This window comes from Apiospora aurea (assembly GCF_038362705.1).
Source record: "Apiospora aurea strain CBS 24483 chromosome Unknown utg000006l_segment0_segment0, whole genome shotgun sequence".
Lineage (NCBI taxonomy): Eukaryota > Fungi > Ascomycota > Sordariomycetes > Amphisphaeriales > Apiosporaceae > Apiospora > Apiospora aurea.
In genome coordinates, this window is record NW_027117393.1 from 2,069,690 (window position 1) to 2,090,720 (window position 21,031).

The 21,031-nt window shown below is 54.5% G+C and overlaps 7 protein-coding genes across 7 annotated transcripts; 2 read left to right on the forward strand and 5 right to left on the reverse strand.

The window, feature by feature from the left end:
- Positions 1 to 650: 650 nt before the first annotated feature.
- On the reverse strand, positions 651 to 1,238 carry PG986_009222 (type 1 phosphatases regulator ypi1; the record flags this gene model as incomplete). The annotated part of the gene is made up of 1 exon (XM_066845444.1): positions 651 to 1,238. The coding sequence occupies one exon, from the start codon at positions 1,236 to 1,238 to the stop codon at positions 651 to 653; it is 588 nt and encodes a 195-aa protein (XP_066697842.1).
- Positions 1,239 to 1,849: 611 nt separating this feature from the next.
- PG986_009223 (uncharacterized protein) lies at positions 1,850 to 4,187 on the reverse strand (the record flags this gene model as incomplete). The annotated part of the gene is made up of 3 exons (XM_066845445.1): positions 1,850 to 2,907; positions 2,955 to 3,599; positions 3,659 to 4,187. 3 exons carry the CDS (start codon positions 4,185 to 4,187, stop codon positions 1,850 to 1,852), a joined length of 2,232 nt encoding a protein of 743 aa, XP_066697843.1.
- Positions 4,188 to 4,574: 387 nt separating this feature from the next.
- Positions 4,575 to 5,352, forward strand: PG986_009224 (mitochondrial 54S ribosomal protein mL61; the record flags this gene model as incomplete). Its single annotated transcript, XM_066845446.1, has 2 exons — positions 4,575 to 4,613; positions 4,738 to 5,352. 2 exons carry the CDS (start codon positions 4,575 to 4,577, stop codon positions 5,350 to 5,352), a joined length of 654 nt encoding a protein of 217 aa, XP_066697844.1.
- Positions 5,353 to 6,125: 773 nt separating this feature from the next.
- Positions 6,126 to 10,010, reverse strand: PG986_009225 (uncharacterized protein; the record flags this gene model as incomplete). The annotated part of the gene is made up of 5 exons (XM_066845447.1): positions 6,126 to 7,451; positions 7,507 to 7,824; positions 7,881 to 8,737; positions 8,792 to 9,653; positions 9,726 to 10,010. The coding sequence occupies 5 exons, from the start codon at positions 10,008 to 10,010 to the stop codon at positions 6,126 to 6,128; spliced, it is 3,648 nt and encodes a 1,215-aa protein (XP_066697845.1).
- A 1,576-nt stretch (positions 10,011 to 11,586) lies between these two features.
- On the reverse strand, positions 11,587 to 12,942 carry PG986_009226 (uncharacterized protein; the record flags this gene model as incomplete). The annotated part of the gene is made up of 1 exon (XM_066845448.1): positions 11,587 to 12,942. One exon carries the CDS (start codon positions 12,940 to 12,942, stop codon positions 11,587 to 11,589), a length of 1,356 nt encoding a protein of 451 aa, XP_066697846.1.
- Positions 12,943 to 15,174: 2,232 nt separating this feature from the next.
- On the forward strand, positions 15,175 to 17,186 carry PG986_009227 (uncharacterized protein; the record flags this gene model as incomplete). The annotated part of the gene is made up of 2 exons (XM_066845449.1): positions 15,175 to 15,261; positions 15,351 to 17,186. The coding sequence occupies 2 exons, from the start codon at positions 15,175 to 15,177 to the stop codon at positions 17,184 to 17,186; spliced, it is 1,923 nt and encodes a 640-aa protein (XP_066697847.1).
- An 812-nt stretch (positions 17,187 to 17,998) lies between these two features.
- Positions 17,999 to 19,446, reverse strand: PG986_009228 (uncharacterized protein; the record flags this gene model as incomplete). The annotated part of the gene is made up of 2 exons (XM_066845450.1): positions 17,999 to 19,338; positions 19,404 to 19,446. The coding sequence occupies 2 exons, from the start codon at positions 19,444 to 19,446 to the stop codon at positions 17,999 to 18,001; spliced, it is 1,383 nt and encodes a 460-aa protein (XP_066697848.1).
- Positions 19,447 to 21,031: the final 1,585 nt, after the last annotated feature.

Consider the following 21,031-nt stretch of genomic DNA (forward strand, 5'->3'; position numbering starts at 1 on the left):
AGGGGCCTCCAAAGCCAAAGGAGCATGTAGAAGGAGAGGAAAGAGCGAGCGGGTGTGGTGGGAAGTCACTTCAATAAAGCTGGGACAGATCATTACCATCTGGGCGATGGTTTTCTGGAAGTTGAGTATAGAGAGAGGATCCCAAAGCATTGGCCCGTGAGATAGAGCGCAAGAATTCAGACAGCGCAACGTTTGGGAGTAATGTCTGGTTATAATTTCAATGGTATATCGAGCCTCATACTACTGGCTGTGACCAATACAAAATCTCGGCTTAGTTTACCGCGCCAGTAGTGTTTCTCTTGTGGGTTTGAGTATTCCCATGATAGTTTATTTCTTGCTTTGCTTTTGTAACTGCAAAGGGTATTGTAAATCAACATAGCGGTTTCCGCCAGCATTATTCCCCATGACTAGCAATGCATCTATGTATCTCGCTGATGCTGGTGCACACGGGCTTCTGCGCCCTCGCTCTCTAGTTGCAGGGGTAACGTGTTTTCTTCTCCCTCGCAAACTCAGCTATAGCAAATGCTTATGATCCTATACGTTACTTCCGGCAAATATCGACGCTGGCCCGTTAAACGGTACGGAAAAACAAAACAAAAAGTTGGATGCCGTTTCCCACTGTCACGTCATTTATAAGTCTTTACATCCGTTCATGAGCCACTGGGACCGCCACCGCCGTCTTGCGGTTTAGGTTTAGGCTTTGGCTGCTTCTCGTACGCATTTGGGCTCGGCCTCCTCGTCGGTTTCCTATTGCCTCGCCTCTGGTGGCGCCCGTCGCAGTTCTCGCCGTCGTGGTCGTGGCCGTCATGCTCGTCGTGTTTGTGTCCCCTGTTCTTCTTCCCCTTGCTGCTGCCCTTGCCCACCCGGTCCGCGTCCCCGCGGTGGCCGCCCGAGTCCGAGTCCGAGTCCGAGTCTGACGAAGAAGAGGACGAGGAGGAAGAGTCGTCCTCGCTGCTGCTCTCGCCCACCTCCCGGGGCTTGTGGTAGATGCAGCACACCTTGCTGCTCTTGCGGCCCAGACCTTCGTTGTCGACGGTGCCCTCGGCCCACTGCACGCGCGGGCCGCGGTCGCTGGTGCTGGGACCGCCGCGTAGGCGCAAGATGGGCTCGTTGGTCGTCGGGTCTATGGTGACGGTCTGCGAGGTTGTTCCGGGGGCGCGTTCGTTGTTGTTACCACCGCCGCCGCCGCCGGGGCGCTGTTGTTGTTGGTGGTGTTGTTGTGGATTTGAACTCGACATGTTTTTGTTTGGCTGTGTGTTTCGTTCTGCCTTGCTGCTAGGTGGAATCCCTTGGTGGGCAGGGCGGCGTTTGAATGCCCTCTATATGTGTGGGTGGTACGTATGTAGCTCCGAAGACGTCGAGTGCCGGCAAGGCTTGTTTAACGGGTTATGTTTGTGAAGGGAACAGAAGGAAGCAGAGAGAACATTGAAGGAGTGTTGCGGTGACAGTGTGTTGCTCAACGAAATCGGGTTATGTAAGTACAGTACACATGCTTAGTTAGAGAGCGTCGGGGTTTATTTATCTAATCGGCATCGCGGGGTGAATTGCCTTGTTCTTTTTTGCCTCGCGTCATTGTTCTGGTTTCCGGGACTGGATTCAAAGGCAGGCAGGCAGGTGGAGGCTTGGCAAGGGTCCTGCTGAGACCTGAGACTGGACACTGGACGATCGGGATCAGCAGGAGCTAGCCGCTGCCTAACCCAAACCTTAGGCAGTGCGTACCTACAGGCACTGCAAGTACCTTCCTAGGCCTTTACTGATCTACATTCCTACTTTACAAAAGTCCAATTATATACAGTCGCTATTGTCGTGGCCTGTTTGTTGTACACGAGTTGAGTGACGACACGACACATCAGCCGGTCTGCGCCCGTCTTATCCTCTTCTCCAGCTTCTTTTGGCCCTTCATGCTCTTTCGGGGCCGCTTCCTCTTCTGGGCTGCCGTGACCAGAGGTTTGTTCAACAACCACCCGTTCAAGGGCTTGCGGCATCCGATGAACCTGCCCTCGGGGCTGTAGACGTCAACAATGGGCCAGTTCGGCTCATCGACGGCCTTGATCGGAACAGCTGCTACACGGGGCGGCACGTAGCTCTTCTTTCTCTTGCTCGGATCCTCCGCGATGGCCTCCAGCCTTTCTAGCGCAGACAGTGCTTTTGTAGGTTCCGGCTCTGCTTCCGCTTCCGCTTCCGCCTCCGCCCCCGCTCCCGCTCCCGTTTCTCTCTGAGCCCGAGATGATGATGATTCCGACTCCATACGAGATAAATCCTCTTCAGCGGCCACTGGCCTGCTATAAAGGTCCTTCTTTCGTACTTGCGCCACCACTTCCACCCAACCGACACCTTCGATGAGGATGTCAGTCGCCAGAACGCGGTAAGGCAGACGGTCGACCTTCAACCCCACGGCATCCCTCCTCGTGATAGGACCTGACCGTTCCTTGGTCACATCCCACTTGAGCGGGTACGAGCCAGCTAACTTGATCGTTTCGCCCGTGCCCGGCGCTGTGATAGTATCGACATTCAGCTCACTGACTTGCCGCTGGAGCTCGTCCGCCTTTTCGGTGGCAGTCAAGTGAGGCTGGATAGGCGTGAATGCGTACGACAAGACAATCGGCCCCGGAACGCGAGGCGTGATTCGAATGAGTCCGCCGAGCAAAATCGATTTGCCCTGCTTGACCACCATTTGCTCTGGCACAATGCGGGATCGCATGACCAGTAATGAGCGGTGTTCCGGCTTGACATACTTCTCCAACGCTGTTCTCTCCACTCCGGGTAAATCAATAAGCTCTCCCCGTCCATTGCCGAAAGGAACACGGATAGGTGATGCTGTCGTTCCCGGAAGATCCGAGACCAAGGGCATTGCCGGGTATTGGCTCTCGGGTGCAGCTGGGGGAGAAGAGAAAGCTCGTCGATGTCCTGGTCGTCCATTTTGGCGCCCAAGTCAGACCCCGCCTCTTCGGAACGCCCTGTCTCTGCAGATGTCGGTTCTGGTTTGGCGACTTCCTTCCCATACATGTCGATTGAAATCTGATGGCGACTTGGGTCCCAATCCATGCGCCCCTTGGGAAAGACAGCTTCAAACAGCTGACTCTTGCCGACATTGACCTTGCCAACCATCCAACCAGCACCGCCCCGCTTCCAGATATCCTCTTTGAGCTCCTTGGTCCACCAGCTCCTTCTAGCGCTAACGCAGCGAACATTGCCTAGACGAAGCTCCCTTCCCGCCCTTCCAAGAGCATCTCGTAAGACTTCTCTCAGATAAGGCACGAGCCTATCAACTTGAGGCTTGGTGGGCCCGAGAAGGTCTGATCTAGTAATGATGAAGCTCATTTCCGTCTTCTGGTTATGGAAGAACTTGCCAGACTTGGCACGACGGTTCTTGGTGCGCAACGGCATGAGATCCAGGAGTTGATGAATCTGAGGCAATATAGACATAGGGAAGTCGGCAGCGTCCAGAACGTGATATACGTGATTGTACTTGTAAGGAGACTCGGCAAGAGTATCTCGAATCGAGTCCATGGTAGGATGAAAGATGGAGTTTCCAGTTTGGTGGTGCAGGAGATTATGGCACCGGTCGCACAGAGGCACTTTCAGGGGCCTTTCTTGAGCTACGGACAAACATGTCAACTACAAGTTCCGGAAGGCAGTTTCAAGGGAAGTAGCATACGTTCGGGTTCTGGCTGGGCTGCTAAAGTAGGAGCAATGTCTTGGACATCCAAGCCGAGCTTCTCTATCTCGGTCTCGTCAAACTGCTGGAGGACATCCCGGTACACCCTCTCTTCTTCGCGGTCTTTGATAGACCTTTTGCTCCTAGACTTCTCCAGTCCCAAGTACCAGCGCACAGCTTTTCTACCTAAATCATAGTACCCAGGCTGGTCCGATGCGAAAGTTTGCGACAATGCGCCGCATCCTGTACATTGGGTAGGAATGTCCCTGATGGGCACAGGGTCGGACTCAGGCACCTCCGAAGGTTCGACCAAGGCACTGTCGGTAGGCTCAGCTTGCGTCTGTAGGCACCGTTGCTGGGCCTTCCATGATGGAAGGTGGGTTGGGAAGGTCGTCCGGGGTCGTGTCAGATTGTGATGATGCCGGTTGCCAAAAGCCGGGCACAAAAATATAGGGATTTGAAGAGAACCGGATCGCTCGGCGGTCCTCAAAGAAGACCCGAGCCATTTGGTAGCTATGGCACGGTGCATCTTTGCTTATACTTGCCCCCGACATAGGGTAGGAAGATGAATGATGCCGGCCCCTCTGACGAAGCGGATGCGAAGCTCCCAAAATTTCTGGGCTCATTAAGTGTTATCGGCAGCGATAAGAGGGGCCTAGAGCGTAGAGCTAACTGGGGGGGGTAATTGCGCCAATCCCAGCGCTGCTTCCAGCGCTAAATCCCCTAAAAAAGATACCGGAAGCACCTGGGCACTGGCAGGATCAACCTTCGGGCCGTATTCAATCGGGGAGCTTGGAAATTTATCGATTTGCGACTGTACAGCAACCCCATGCGACGGTGACATAGCTACGGAAGCCGCCCAGCAGCCACTTCATTCACTGTTTGAGAGGAGCAGCGTTGCTCCAATTCAGTCAAGATGGTGAACCCGGGAAAGCGCATGAACATATTAAAGACCGTACGTTGCCACAACTGCCCCATGTCCTGGGAATAGCGTGCTAACTCGTCTCTGCAGAAGGTAGCCCTCCTCCGAAAGAGAAGCCGGTGGCACACGAACGAAGGCGTATTGACATCGATGGCAGCTGTTGAACTTACGGCATGGCCCCGGTGCAGCGATTCTCCCTCCGGAGATCTCCAGGTTGCATATGGACTTCGCTTTAAGGTGGAATGACGGACACATGGGGCCCAGGAAATTCTGGAAAACATGCCTACCTCGCCTCAAATTCTGGAACCCAGCGGTTCCCATGATCATCAACCGATCCTCGAATAACGCCGGCCCGGCCACACTCTCCATCTACTTCCGCCAAGCCGCGGCCGCTGCGGCGGGCCCTACCACACCCGCCGGCTCGGCGCCCAAAGTAAACTTCATAACGCCGCTGGCGCAGCAGCCGCACTCGAGCACGGCCAACGAGTGCCCCGCGCCGCCGCCCGAGGAAGGGGAGCGCGTCGTGACCATTGAGATGAAGCACCAGCACTCGGACGCCATCCTGCAGGATTTCCTGCAGAAGACGGGCGCCACGGTCCTGCAGCCCAGCCCCGACGAGCTCAACGAGATGCGCCAGGCCGAGGACCTCAAGGACCGCGCCGCCATCGACCGCTCCATCATGAAGAAGTACATTGACGACAAGCGAGCCGAGGAGCGTCTGCTGGCCCGCGCGCGCGAGGAGGCCGAGGCCATTCGCCTGGCTAACCAGTGATCAACCAATTAAGGAAATGGCGGTTTACTGGGCTTTGAATCGGGAAAGCGGGAAGGGGCGTTGGCCAGGGGTCGCCTTGGTCGTGTTGGTCTTGCGAAAGCGAACGAGAACAACAGACCGAGGACAGGCACAGCCTGTAATGTACGACAAGGTGTAGAATATTGCATACGCATCGTGCGTGGACCGAGCAGAGGAAGGCAGAACGGGCCCGCACGTTTTGTACAAAAATGACGAAAATGGCATTATTAAAAACAAATAGTACAGCTATATAAACCAAAAGACGAACAATATTCAAGCAACCAACAAGGGCCAAGACGTGTAGAGAGGCCGAATGTAGATGATCTGCAGCAGCGCGGCGGATTATCTGGTGGCTGGAAAGGACATGTATTGATAAGTTCTATACATCCCTTGAATCGCTGCCAGAGTTTCAGAAGAGCCCGATATGTAAACGTGGAATGTCACTTCGGGCTTTTCATGATTAAACACTTTGCCGTTGGTAGAATATTGCATATAGTTATTCGTATCTCATACTGCGTTGCTCGTGTCTGTATAGATCCTTCCCCATCCATATTACGTTTACAAGGATGACTCGACACCCTTCTCCTCTTCCCCTTTCCCCTTTGGACTGATACAGGAACAAAATAAATCATACTTTAAAACTCCTTACAAAAGAGACGGGCCAGAAAGACAATCTTCGTTTATGACCGGGTATCGTTTCTTCCGCCTCCTCCTTCTACTTCCACCGTCTTATTGTTGTTGGGTATAGTATAGTTCTAAACCTCCGTCTCGACATCTGGCTCGCGCCCGTCCAGGGCCCCGAGCTTAGTGACGCGGCGGACGGCGTACTTGGCCTCGTCCTTGACGAACTGAATGTTGCGCATAGGCTTCCACTGCATGAGCCCGCGGTGCTGACGGTGCAGGTCCCGGCTCTTAGAGCGGTACTCCTTGTATGCCGTGACGGGGTTCTTGCTGCTGCTACTCTTGCGGCTGTGACTCGAGTTGCTCGTCCGGTTCGTCGTCGCCCGCGTCATCTCCGACCCCTCGCCGCCGTCGACGCTCGAGCGCGAGTTGCTGCCGGCGTATTGGGACGAAGAGTTCCGACGGTGGCCCGCCAAGTCCTCGTGGGCCGCCCCGGCTGTGTCGCCGTCGGCAATGCCCAAGTCCGTGCTCTGGTGGCGGACGCGGACTGGCGACATCGGATCGCCGTGGCTCGAGTCCTCGTCCTCGTACATGTCCTCCACTTCATCGTCCTCCTCGGGATCGCCAGGCTGGCCGCTCATGAACTGGGACGGGTCTTTTCCAAAGGCGCCGCTCCAATCGGTGCCGTCCTTGGCGAGCCACTTTCGCTTCTCCTCTTCGCTGGCATTGGCCAAGACGTCGCGACCCTGGGTCAGGGAGTCATCATGCAGCTTCTGGATGATCGGAGGAAGTTCCTTAGACACGTCCTCCTCTCGGACGCCCTCGGCGTAGCATGCCTCCCAAGTCTCAATGGTCTCTCGCGAGTCGTTGTCGCTGACAAACCGAAGATGATCCCGGTCAGTACCGGCCTTGAACTTTGCTCGGAATCGGAGACGGCCAAGCTCTTCCATCTTGATGTCGGGGATTGACTTGAAATTCTCTTCGGTGATGAAGTTCTGGGACAAGCGCACACCGTTGTTGCAGCGGAAGATCGGGATGTCAAACTCCTGGTCCTCACCGTCAACAATCTGCGACAACCACAGAGCGGCGTAGACATCGACATGTCGTCGACCGCTAGAGTGGAACTCGAAGAAGATAGGCGACCGGTAGCGGTGGCGAACGGGCAGTCTAGGTCTGAAGCTCTTGTCGTCACTTCCGCTGATATCCCAGCTCATACTTTCGTCTTCGACATTGCACTGCTCTCTCTTGATGACTCCGGAACTTCCACCGGTTCGGAGTCGGAGCTTAACCTTGCCCTTGTCAGTGTAGGTGGAAGTGATCTGGTTTGAAGTGAACTCGAAGGTGCCAACATCCCATCCAAGCTGGGGCGGCGGCAACTTCAGTTCCACAGAACGGAACAAGAGCGAGATACGGATGCGTCCAAAGCCCACTCCGCCATCCAGGGGGTACCATCGGGTTGACTAATCAGGATTAGTAAAAGTTCATATATTTCAAAGGTTTTCGGTAGAAACTTACCTGGCTGGCTGTCTGCAACACGTCAGTGAGCTTCAATGGCACAACGCCCAAGATGGGGTCATGTTGTCGGTTGCGAGAGTCACGGACCGTGACGCTAACGATAGCAGACTTCCAGTCACGGACAAAGCGCTCCGTACCGGCGTTGAAGATGGGCTTGGAGGAGACAACCTTGGTACGCGTCTTGTAAACAAGCTCATCGTTCAGCAAAATTGTGCAGTAAGGGCTCGGCAGCTTCTTGCTCGACTCTTCCTTGATTTCACCAGCGTCCTGAGCAGGCTCGTACTCCTTGCCGCCCTTCCGCTTGCCGCCCTCAGAGCCCTTGACGTTAGCAAGCTCGAGGTTGACAATCTGGTGGACGACGACGGACAGGATACCCGAAGGCCAGAGAGGGTCCGGGGCGTGTGGATGACGGCGTCCTCCTGCGCCGTGTCGATGGCACCCTTGTCATCTTGCAGCTCCTTCTTGTCGCGAAGCTCGGCCGGCAGGCTATGGTCCTTACCATCTGTCCGGAGAGCCGCGCGGAACTGCGTCTTTCCAAAGTAGCCAACCTCCCAGTGCAGCTCACCGGGCATTTCGCTGTCAGCCTTGACACCACGCAGCTTCGAGATCTGCGAGTACATTTTGCCCGGGTGTTGAATCAACTTTTGCATCGAGAGCTCGACCTTGCCTACGACATCATCGGCAGATGACCGGTCCGAATCCCAGAGCTCCATGGAGAGCTGCTCGTTGGCCTTGATGAGGTCGGTCGTGATCATGAGGGCGCATGTCTCCTCGAAAACAGGGTTCAGGTCGTCTTGGATGACACGCGTGCAGTACATGGGCTTGCCAAACTTGGAGAAGCTGACAGTCACGTACGGATCGGAGCCACCGCCCTCGGAGCCACGAGCATCCTGTTTGGAGAGCCCGGTTGCCTTGTGGATGCGGATGAACACAATTCCCATGGCGTTTGTTTCCTTTTGGATATCGTCACCCTGGAGCATCTTGCCCAGATCAAGAGTCATACTCTTGGGAGCGACGTACATGCTGCAGGCTGTCTTGACAGCCCAGTTGACAAAGTTGGAAATCACGGGTAGGTTGAGGATGTTGACTCCACGCTCGATCATGGGAACACAGCCGGCTTGGACCTTGGGGACACCCATGAGGGTGAAGGTAACAGCTTTGAGAAATGGGGGCTCAGGAGTCATTTGCAATCGCAGTCGCACAGTTCCTACTAGGCCGATGAGTTCGACCCCTACATATATGTATTAGCAGCTGTACTCAGTATTGGGCGACTTGGATGGCTTACAGATTGGCAGAGGGACACCGAACAATCCCTTCATACCCAAGTAGAAGATCAGTTGCATGCCCATGTTCTGGGGGTTGGTAGCATTTCCACTCGACTTGGGCTTAGCATGGTAGGCAAAAGAGCATTCCAAATTGTAGTAATCACCACCCTCTTCATCGGCGGCGAGCTCCTGAGGGTCCTTGATCTTCTCGTTGTTCTTGTGCATCTCATCCTTGATGTCCTTCATATGAGCATCGGGAAGGGCCCGAAGACTGAGGATTCTGATGGGGTTGTTTCCCTGGGAAATGTCGGCGACCTTGACGTTCTCAATGATGCCGGGGACGGAGGCTTGCATGACGTCCTCGAGGGTATCGGCAACACCCGAGAACATCTCGGGGTTGATCAAGCCCCAGACAACGCCGAGAAGCGTGTTCATCCACTCGACCGACTCGGGAATCAGGTTGGCAGTGGCGAACTCGCCACGCTTCTGCTCGCTCGACCACTCGATATCCCGGCCCTGTCTGACCAGGTCCTTCATCCAGAGGAAGACACCAGAGGCAACGACAGCGCCCAAGGGGGTCAAGCCCAATAATCTGCCCCCGAAGAACTTCCCGATCAGGACGATGCCGAGGAATATGCCAGCGCAGAGAACAGTTGCCCGCTGTTCAATGATCTTGTACATTGGGTCGTAGCTGACGCTCGGCGTCGGGTGAAACAAGATGTTCGTCTTCTCTCCATGAATCGGGACGTCTGAGGTGCTGCCCGTGGCCACTGGGTCTGGCGGGGCTGTGACATCCTGGGCTTCTCTATACTCCTCGCCAGACTGTGTAGCTTCTGTCTTGACCGGGGTGTCCTTGTTGAGGTTGGCATTTGGGACGGAGAGCTAGCAATGGAATTGTATGTAAGTCATCTGTAGCCAACAGCGGTGGAAGAACATGAATGCAATATAGCTTACCATAGGGTCGTCGGTAGCCTTTACGAAATCGGTCTCGACATCTGTGATCTCGACTTCCTTCCCCGTCACGGGGTCTGTGACGATTCTCCCCTTTGGCTTTTTCACCTCGGGCTTGTGGTCAGTGACGCTTCCATTTGGATTCTTGCCGGACTCAATTTGAGCATCGCGTTGCCTCTTGTCGCGATCGAGAGAGGCGACGAACTCCTGAATGTTCGGTACACGGTTGCGGCCGGAGTAGTGACCACCCGGCTTGTGCTGGTGCTGCTGCTGTGGCTCGCTCTCCATGACGAGTGCTGGCTTTTGGGGCCCCAGCGATCGAATAGGGGATTAACTGTTGCTGATTTTGAGAGAAGAAGACTGTAGTGAGCGAAGTATCTTTTCGGCTGGAGACGGCGGGGTCGTCTCGTTCAGCGTGTGTCGCACAACGACAGATGGCGACTGTGGTTATCGCTTAGAAATGACAATCATTATATCAGTTGAGCACGAGTCAGTTTCATGACTTGGTAGACAAACTATACATACCTATTAATTTTTACGCAATGGCAACGCCAGTCTGGTGGTTTGCGGATCAAGCAGGCTCAGCACAGCTAGCAGCAACTCGCCTCACAACTGTACGCTCTACGATACTCGTGTGGGAGTACGGGGAGCATAAGATGGACTCCGTTGAAGATATATATTAGGAAGAATATAAGGTAGGGGGTGGGTAGTTGGTGCGCCCATCTATCTATGTATATATTTACTTCTCGCTTCCAGCAATTGAAGAAAAAAAGCAAAGGGCTAGCTTAGGAAGGCTGCTACCGGTGCCAAGTTGGCGGATTGTTGCATCATCGCCAGCCAGTTGAACGCGTACTTGTCTTTCAGCAATTTTGATGTATGACGTAGGTGTGGTGTTCCCGGGCTAGAAAGTAAACTTGAACGAGACAACATTAGCCTAAGCGGACAGTTGAAAGCTGGAGAACAAGGGGGGAGGGAGGGAGAAAACAAGCTTAGCACACGGGTGGGTACCCGCCTAAGAACACAGCTCAAAGCGCAGCAGCTGAAAAAGGATTACCCCACGTCGCCTGGAAGCGCTGGGACTTCTAGGCACTTAGCAGCGTTCTTAGGGGGCTAGAGGGGCCTATCTGTTGATTGCTGCCACATCCCCTAGTCTCGAAGCAGGTTTTCAATGACACAACCACATTGATATATATCTTTCTAACATGCAAGCAACCGCCCAGCCTAGCAAAAAAAAAAAAGCAAAGATAGGTAATGAAAAAACAAATGGCTAGCAAACCGTGGGATTGCCGAATATAGCAGCACCACATGACACCACCAGAATACCACGCACATATATGCGTGCCCTATGGATGCAGTGGCACTTACATACATCCTGAGCTAAGTGGTGTGGATCGGCGCGACTTGAACAACCCCTCCTCTCTCCCTACAAGTATCCCTTGTCCCACGGAGCCGATCTACGACAAGGATCTAGATTTGCGTCATTGGCGCTGAGCAAAACCAAACAACACCTGCATGCCATCGACAATCCCATTGATCAGAGTACGCGAGAGGGCTACCACACCCTCCATCCTTTGATTGGCCCCGTCAATACCTGCCAGGTTGTCCAGGGGCATCGGAGAGTTTAGGCTTGATGAACTATGATCCACCTGCTTGGTGTGGGAAGAGAGGATGCAAGATGGTATGTGTTCATATTGGGCATGTTCTCGTCTGGCTTCGTTATAAAAAACAATGTACATTTTACCACCCCATGGTATCAAACACCGTCCGTACTCCCCATCCGCCTTGCGAGATGCATATAAAATCAAAACATGACCAGCCTCAAGGTCAAATGATGCATGCTACTATATAAAATGCCAGTGTCGATTCAATTGGTTACTAGATCAGGAGGAATCGGCGTATCCCTCCTCGATCCTGTTTCGGGGTTGATTAGGTCCGTAGAACCAAGTCGGTTGTCGTTTGTGACGGTGGACGGCGCGGCGGCAGCCGGAACTGTCGGGGTCTCCAGGTCCGGGTCTACACTATGCGGCGTGGTGGCTCGGCTGACCGAGGAGATGCTGCTGACGTCTGACATCTCCACGTCTGGCCGAGCCGCGTCGCTCTCGGACTCCGAGGCTTCGACGCTGACCTTGACTGCAGTCAGCGGCTCAGAGAGGCGGTGTTTCTTGACAGGCAGTGCGGTTTTGGGGGTCGCGACCCCTGCGGCCCTCACCGCCGCCATGGCCCCTCCCTCGTCGTCACCCTCCTCCTCCTGGCCAATGGTCCACACCCATCTGCGCTTCTTTTCCTTTCTCTTGCGTTTCTTGATCCCGCTAGGACCGGGCGAAGAGATAGGGGTCTCCGTCCCGAGCCCGGCCATGCGCCTCCGCATTTCCTCAAACGGGCCAGGGGTTTGTCCTCCGTCGCGTGTCTCGTCTCCCGAGTAGGCCATAGTGAGGTCCAGAGCCATTTCCGCATCCTCTGCAATGGGCGACGCCGAAAAGGGGGACGCCTCCTCCACTAGCAGGTCGATGTGGGACTTGGTGTACTTTTCTGTCGTGATGGTTTGTGTCAAAGGGCTCTCATAGCCCACACGCCGCGCCGCCTTTTCCTGTAACCGGAGTGATTGCCGCCTCGGCGAGACTGGTGTTCTCGCACTCGATGGAGGCAGTGGTGAGTTGCGTAATATACTGTGGATTCCTCGTGGGTGTGTATAGGGCGCCTTCAAGCCAAACCCATGCAGTGCTGTAGGGATTCTCCGTCTGCTTTGGTTTGGCGAGGACGGAACCGCTTGGGTCCAAGTATCCTTTTGTGCGAAAGAAAACACCTTGGGCCCGGAAGGATCCACGGAACCGGCTGAGAGCGGCGGCGTTGCCGTCATGGCACTGGGAAAGGCCATCTCCATGGGGATAGTAGGAGACATGGGATTGGCCGTCAGCGGCGTATCTGGATACGTTGCCGTGAATGGCGTTTGTATCCGCTGGTGAGAGTCCTTCGCATTCTCGGGGTCTGTCTGGAGTTTCAGGGCTTCGCTGAGGTTGATCGCCGTCAACGGTGTGGACTGGACCGGCGTAGATCTTTCTATCGCTGTCACGTAGACGTTGGACAGAGTGTTAAACGACGTCGGTGACCTCGGGTCCGATTTACCCAGGCTGCTGCCTCGCACATTCCGGACCGTCGTCCCTGAGGCGGGTTTGGTCTGGAGAGACAGTCGCGGCCTCTTGACTGTGCTGGTACTCGACATGGCCGTGAAATTCAAACGAACAATGGGTTCGGGTAGGTATGCAGATGGATTATATGGGTTGCGATATAGTTTCTCGGCCCGTGGCACCAATAGACGAGGGCTCTTTCGGGTAACCTCCTAGCCGGCCGGGATGTACCAGAACGGAACGAAGTAGAAGTAGCAGTGAGGGCACTTGAGCCGCAGGAGGACGGGCAACAGCAGCTATATAAGATGTATGTGTTGGTTCCCAATCGAAGGGACGGAGAAGCTCAGGTGACAGCCCGAGTGAGGGGGTAGGAGAGTCTGGTCCTGGGCGACGACAAGCGCCTGGTAAGCAAGGGGGGCTAATGCGTGATGCAACGTGAAAGAACACCGTAGACGCGCAAGGACAGGTGGGAAAAGGGACGAAGAGAGGGCATGATATGTTCTGTCACATTGAATACTGGGACTCAGACTCCAGAATGACCGGGGCCAGGCCAGTCGCTGACGAGCCGGGCATGCACGCTGGGAGGCCGTCCAACCGATTGGTTGGCTATAAAAAGCGAGCAGGGGGGTGGTGGCCGAGGGCACAAGCGCCGAGGGACCCTGGCCTATAGCCAAGATCCTTGCCCAAGTAAGCAAATCAGCAGCAGCGCAAAGTCGGCTAACGCTGGCCTGAACGCGCATACGACCTGTTGGGACCGACCGCCTTCTTGCCTGCTTGCCTGCTTGCCTGCTTGCCTGCTCGATCCGTCCGGCGTCTATTTTGGCTGGCTTGTCTGATGTCTTAGCGACCCGACTAGGTACATACTGGTAGGACCTCCCTGTTCCCCGCACACGAGCATAAGCGAGCGTCCGAGTCGTACTAGGACGACGAGGATGGCGATGTTTGCCGGGGCTTCGTGGCGTCCCGTGTCAATCAAATTGGATTGGTTTGGGGCAAGTCAGGTGGTGGAAGGAGGTCTTTTCCATCTGAGTAAGGGAGGAAGGAGGGGCACACGGCAGCAGCATTGCAAGGTGAGCATCCTTTGAGGCGCTGAATCGTCGTCAAGTGCCAATGGGGCAGCATCCCAGTAATACGGATGACAGGGAGCCTGAGCCACAGGCCTGACGAATCGCAGTACGTCGAAAGGATTGCGCAGGCGAGGGAGAGAAAGAGTTGGTCCGATTTACGGGAACCAAGATCCAAGGTTAAGCTTCTTGTTTTTTTTTTTTTTTTTTTTTCCTGCGGTGCCAATGTGCCATGGCCTCCCCCACTAGGGAACCACCCTGAAGACGAAGCATCACGAAGAGTGTCTCAAGTGCCAGGGCCCCGATTTACCCCGATTGATTGAGTCGTCGTGGATCAGGTAGGTTAATGTAATAAAACGTGTAGTAATCGACAACACGAATCTGTGCTCCATCTATTTCTGGATTATATTGTCTGCGGTGTCTTGGTCGGTCTAGTGCCCAAAAGGTCGGCAGGTCGGACTTGTCGGACTTTCGACAGTGTGTTACTATTTTGGTGTTTGCCTCCAGACCGACCAACCGGCCGACCGACTTTTCAGGGTAGGTAGGTTGGGTACATACATGCATACTTGCATGCATGAGAATAGAATATTGGTCCTTTTCCCTACCCGACCCGAACTTCCTGGCCCGACTCTGCAGCCGACGACCACAGTTGCCAGTATGTCAGTTTGCCGCCAGCGACGACAAAAGTAGACACGGGATCGCCCGATCCATCGTTTGGAGCCAGATATAAATATATCGCATCGGCAGACTGGAATGAACATGAACACCCGGTGGCCCGGGAGTGTGTCGCATTGCGGTGGTGCGTTTTGGGGGGCAACGTCATCGGACAAACAGAGTCTAGAAAAGGACCAAGTGTCAACAAACAGTACACTAAGTATACTCACTGATTGCGGCTGCCTATTGTCTATCAAATATCACCTGTTGAGACTGAAGTTGATACCGGCAACCCCATATTGGAGACGATGGTGGTTGTCAAATCTGGCTAGGTACATGCCCGTTCTTACTACTTCCTCGCTGCCAGCACACTCAAACAAGCGCACGGACTGTTTTTTATTTTCGGACTTTATCAAGCATACCTCGTACTCGAATACCTAGAGTCATCTTATACCTAGCTTCTGGCCGTGATCCTGCTGCGCAGGCTTGCACTACTTACAGCTCGGAGAGACACGAGCTCTCATCAGCTAGAATCACGACTGGGTAATCTCAGTCCTATGGCTGGTCAAAAGACTGTCCAGTCTTCGTTACGGCCGGGCATGGCGCAAGATGACGACTCCCTTGTTGACGCGACAAACCCCTAGAACAACACCCAAGATCCCCATGCCACAGGATGACAGGATTATATTGCACTTCGTAAGCAAGTCCACACCTGCGGCGCACTTAGATCCGCTTCATGATCATCTCATACCTAATCCGGATATTCTTCCTTTGATCTTGTCCAGGACTACGACTGCTTCTACGCCAGCGTTTTTGAAAATGAGACCCCGGCACTCAAGGCGCTGCCCCTGGGCATCAAGCAGAAGAGCATCCTGGCCACCTGTAACTACGTCGCTCGCGCCCGGGGCGTCAAGAAGCTGATGCTCATCTCCGACGCCGAGAAGATCTGCCCGGAGCTGGTGCTGCGGAACGGCGAGGACCTCACCCGCTTCCGCGACGTCTCCAAGCGGCTCTGGTCCTTCCTGCGCTCGCACTCCTGGAACCGCAAGGTCGAGCGGCTGGGCCTCGACGAGGTGTTCCTGGATGTCACCGACATGGTTGAGTACAACGTGCAGCTGCTGAACCCAAACGCGCTTGCGCACTCCTTCTTCCAGCTGTCGGAGCAGGACCCCGAGAAGGGGTTTAGCTTCGATGCAAGTGCCTTTTTCGGCTGCACAATACCGCCCAAACGCCCAGGTGCCGATGGTGCTACGCTCGGGAATCATCCAGCATATGCGCGCTTACTAGTCGCCTCTCACCTTGCCGGCTATCTACGACATAAGCTGGAGGAGGATTTTGGGTATACCTCCACCTGCGGCGTCTCCACCAACAAAGTGTTGGCCAAACTAGCGGGCACCAAAAATAAACCCAAGAACCAGACGACGCTGCTGAATCTCCACGAGGGGGACGCCCTGGCGTTCATGGCCGAATGGCAGGTCCGCAAGATCCCGGGCATGGGATTCAAAACCTCGCAGCTGGTGGAAAGTCACGTCCTTCGGCGGTCCTCGGAAGCCGTCCCGCACGATCACGAGCATTCTGCAGGGATTACCACGCGGGAGGTTCTCGCGCACCCCGGCATGTCCCCCGGCCTCCTCGAGAAGATCCTCGGTGGGCCGGGCACGGAGCGGGGCATCGGTGACAAAGTTTGGAACATGCTCCACGGCGTCGACAACGCCGACGTCAAGGCGGCGAGCGACATCCCGACACAGATCAGCATCGAGGACACGTATGTGACCAAGACGCTCAACACGCAAGCTGAACTGATGCGGGAATTGCATGCGCTATCTCGCTCTCTGATCCGACGGATGCGCGTAGACCTCGTAGTGGCAGATGATGATGGCAACAGCCGCCCATTAACGGGTGTGTCTGCTGCTGTACCTGGGACTGAGACGCCCCAGAAGTGGCTCGCGTACCCCAAGACGATACGTCTGTCGACACGTGTGAAGTCCAGACCGAGCGTCACAGATGCTAGTCAGCAGGCGGCGCCTCCGCGGGATAACTACTATAATCGCAGTTCCCGGAGCTCTCCGTTGCCCACTTTTGTATTCAGTCTCAAAGACGGCATCGACTACGGAGCTGAGCGCCTTGTCCACGAGGCTATCCTGCCCCTGTTTCGACGCCTCCATAGCGAACGTCAGAACTGGAACTTGGCACTTGTCAACATTTGCGTGACCAACATGGTGCCCACAGGTAACGAAGACGGCAGCATTGGCGGCGGTCGGGATATCTCCAAGATGTTCAAGACCCAGGATGCTAAGCTCAAGGAATTTACGGTATACAGTAATGATCCGCCAGCTCCGGCTGCCTCTGTCAAGCCGAACTCATGGAGGGAGCCCAGCAACTCAAGCGAGAACGGTGCTGCTGAGGCTGCTCAGGGGCCGTCAGGAGCTGCAGAAAGCATATCCAATGATAACAAGGGCCACGGCCAGCAGATGGAAGACATGGAGACAGAAGGGACGGTGATGACATGGGATGAGGATGATGACGAGGACGGTGAATGTCGGAGATGCCCAGAATGTGGTCAGCGCACCCCCGAGTTTGCTATGAGTGCACACCGGCGATTCCACGCTCTAGGCGATTAACAAGATAGAAGCCAATTTACCCAACTGATACCCAAGGAAATTCTGGTCCCGTGAGCTAATGGGACTCTTGAACTGTATTTGCTTGGTTAGGCTATATACATGTAGTCTTCTGCTTTTGAGACCCATCAGGTTCCAGATCACCTGCTGTATTCCATCACATCCACGCCATATTTCAGCCTTCCAGTGTTCCAGGCAACATGTCATTCGCGAGCCGCCTAAGCTCTTCCTCCTCCACCACCTCTTCCTCATCTTTTGGGGGGGGATATCTTAAAACATAATGACCAAACAAAAGCTCCCGAGTCCTTTCCAAAACCTCACACAACAGGCACGAGGGCATTCATTGATTAGTGTAAAGTGGTATGTATTGCTGGCGATGCAGCACCACAAAACGACAGCATGCAAACGTAGTTCAGGGGGGAACGGGGTGGAGATGCTCTCTCTTCTCTCTCGTGGTTGTGCCTCCTTCTTTCATTCTCATCCGTTCGTCAATTGCAAGTGAACCAAAATAGAAAATAAAAACAATTCGCTGGAGCAGAGTGTCTCATGCTCACATGCCCCCTATCCGGGACACAAAGGTATCAAAAATAAAAGCAGGAAGGCGCCGCCATATATCCCCAAAGGGTATGAAGAATGGACAAGGCCACCCATATAAATTCGATATGCTCCTGGTGACGCCCAAATCCATGTCTCAAATCCAGCCTGGTAAACTCCTATACCTGGGTTCAAGTTCCCACTTAAGCGTTTCCTCTTTCCATCCTCGTCATCGTAAGCGAATATAGGTGCATATCATGATGTGCAGATGCTAGAACTTGCTAGCTAGATAATAGCTCGTTCTCCTTCAGCATCTCGTCGAGCCATTCTCCTGCTAGTTGCAGCATTGCGCTCTTACTGTAGCCGCCGTTTTTCAGATTTGGTACGATTTCCTGGAGATCGTCAAAGCCCTCTTTTATCAGTGTACGTCGCTTCTGTTCGCTCCTGATATGGTTACTCCGTTTTTGCTCTTCGGTCAGATTCTCCCGCGGGGGTTTGGCGCCATTGGTGTTGGACTTCCGCCGCTTTCCGGGAGTATCTTCCGCTAAAGACGTGTCTTCCGCCTTACCAAGGTCGGTCTTCGACTTCCTCTTCCTTGCGGGTACCTTTGCAGGAGCAGTAGATGGGTCTTCGACATCCTCGTCAGCGGCGGCGTCTTCATCTGCTTTGCTCTTTCGTCGTTTCCGGGGCAGTACGTCGGAATCTTTCCTTGCCGCGCCGTTCAAATGACCATTGCGCATGCCATCAACGCTTGATTCCCCGTTTACCACTGGCGACGAAGGACGTGTATTCGATGTGCTGTTGCTGAGTTGTAGGCACTCGATATACTTGATGCGCTCGTGTTCGAGAGCCGGGGCAGTCTCTCTTTCCGATGCTGGGATAAAGGAGTGCCCTCGACCAAAGCTGGTATCTGAGCCCCATTGCATGTCCTCGGGCACTTGAACAGCTCTTTGGTTGCTGTGAATATGCGGATTATTAAACGCCATGCTGGCAAACATATGATCGCCGTTGCGCTGTTCTGGGATATGTCCCACCGTCGTTGTTATCGGGACCGGGTGCATGGAGCCAGATCGCTCAGGATCGAAGTGGTTCCGATGCTGAGTGACTGGGTGGCTTGGTGGGGGTCCCATGGGTTGTGAAGGAAGTATGTGGCCGTGACTGATGCTACTCGACCGTCCAGGGTGACCGTTGTGGAGGGCAGTCAAGACAGCGGCAGCGTCAGCAGGCGTGCTGTGCTCAATCGACGAGTGCAGCGGTGGGTGCGGCGCCTGTCGTTGCGGCGGCGGTGGAGGCGGCGGGCCCATATGGCTGGAGGCAGAGGCTGCGAACTGGAAGACATTAGGGAAGTCGTCGGCCTCGGAAAATTCTATCACGGAAGACATTGAAGGGTGAGCCGGGTGTTGTCCGTACGACGTCGCAGTGCCCATGAACTGTGGCGGCAGATCGTGCCATGCGTCACTGAAAGTGAGGCCTTCCCCGAACGCTATACCACTATACTGATTGGATTCTATTTGGTTGAAGAAAGTGCGCATCAGGCGATCATCCTCAAAGCTGAGCAGTGGCTCTCCGGGCGCAGGTTCCGGGGGTTGAAGGAAGAGATTATCATCGGTGGAAAACGAGTCTGGACGGTGTTAGCATGCCGGTGTCGACCTCTCACAGGAAAATGTCTGCGAATATATCACGTACATCCGAACGGCCCTGCGCCGTCAGGCGGCTGCGACGAACCCATCCTGGGGTGCTGTATTGCTAGCATGGGTGCTTCTTCTCGGCGTAGAGGTCGAAAAGGACTCGTCGTGCAAGCGCAAGCGGCAGAGACTCGAGGGCAGTCGGCGGTTGTCTAGACGGAAGATTCAGCAGTAGGTCAAGAATCTACCAGATGTCGAATTTGGCGAAGGGGGCTCGTTATGGACGGCGGACCGGCTAGAACGGGAAGGCAATGGACTGCAAGGATCCCCGACGGTGAATGGTGTTACTAGATCCTGCGCAGCGGTTGTTTGGCAAGGTGCAATGTAGTCGAAGTTTGAGCGCGGAGTAACGGGCGAGAATGGCATGTGCTCGTGCGAGTGCTCGCCCCGTTGCAGTGGTTTAGGTGCTACCTTATAAAAGTATATCTCGCGTGGGAGGAAGGTTGACGGCGGGACGCGTAGCCGGGGGCTCCTCCTGGGGACCGACTCGGAGTCGGAAGGGTGGATAGAGGTGTCGTCGACTTGGCTCGAGATGGTAGTAACGGCTGTGTGCTCAGAATCGGGACAGTAACGGCAGAGGGTGTATAGGGTTGCTGCACATTGCTGTACCAAACATCGTCATGGCCCGAGCATAATATCCGAAGGGTCGTGGGATGCTCCAAGAAAGACGATGATCAAACCAGGATAGAGCACAGGTGCCCAGTACATTTGGGGTATAAGAAATTGGGGATTCGGAGGAGGCAGGATGTTGCCGTGCCCTATTGGGCGGATGGAGTAGGTAGGTAGGGAGGTAGTTGGGAAGAGATGGATGTGCAGGAGAAGGAGTGCCACGTCTAAGCCGGAAGCCAGCAAGGCCTGTAAGTAAGTAGGTATTGGAAGTATTGTATGTAAGTATGCGAGTACGTGGTCTCGAAAGGTCAGCCGTAGACTATGAGATGCAGCAGCAGCGACGGGCGGCAGTGATCCCACCGCCGGCGCAAGTCATGGTATTCCTATGTTGCAAAGGGCGTTGATGAGCGCGGTGCGGTGGACCGGGTCTCGAATGTGGAAATCTATAGCAGGACGGGGACGGGGTACTTGCAGACCAGAAGGAACTGCATGAAAAAGCATGGGAAGTTGGCCCGCGAGGAAAAAATAAAAAACAAAGCGACAGGACCTCTCAAGTTCTTGCAGATCCAGAGGGAATGAACGAAAGGCTCCTCCGGGCGCTCGAGGCCATTCGCTGGAGAAAACCGAAAAGACCCCTGCTAATCCGCGCTGGCGCACTTGCCTTGCAGCTCAACAATCAAGCCACAGCCTATTGGGCCGTGGGAACTCTTTTCGTCCTGCCTCGCCGGGACTAGTCTTTAGGTGGCTGCTAGTCTTGTCTATATTATGGATTATTATTATTATTATATACAAAATCTATACGTCAAGTATTTCTAGTGTTTGTTCATTCAACGCCCTGCTAGGTAGACCGTCATGTAGGTAGGTATCAGCTCGAGGTGCTGCTTTGGGAGGGAGACAGATGGGTGATGGGTGGATGGATGGATACCAGAACGGTAGCAGGTACAAGTAGAGAGGGTGGGTGGATATAGGTACAACTGCCCATCTTTTAACCCTGATCCTACTTATTATAGAACTGAGGTC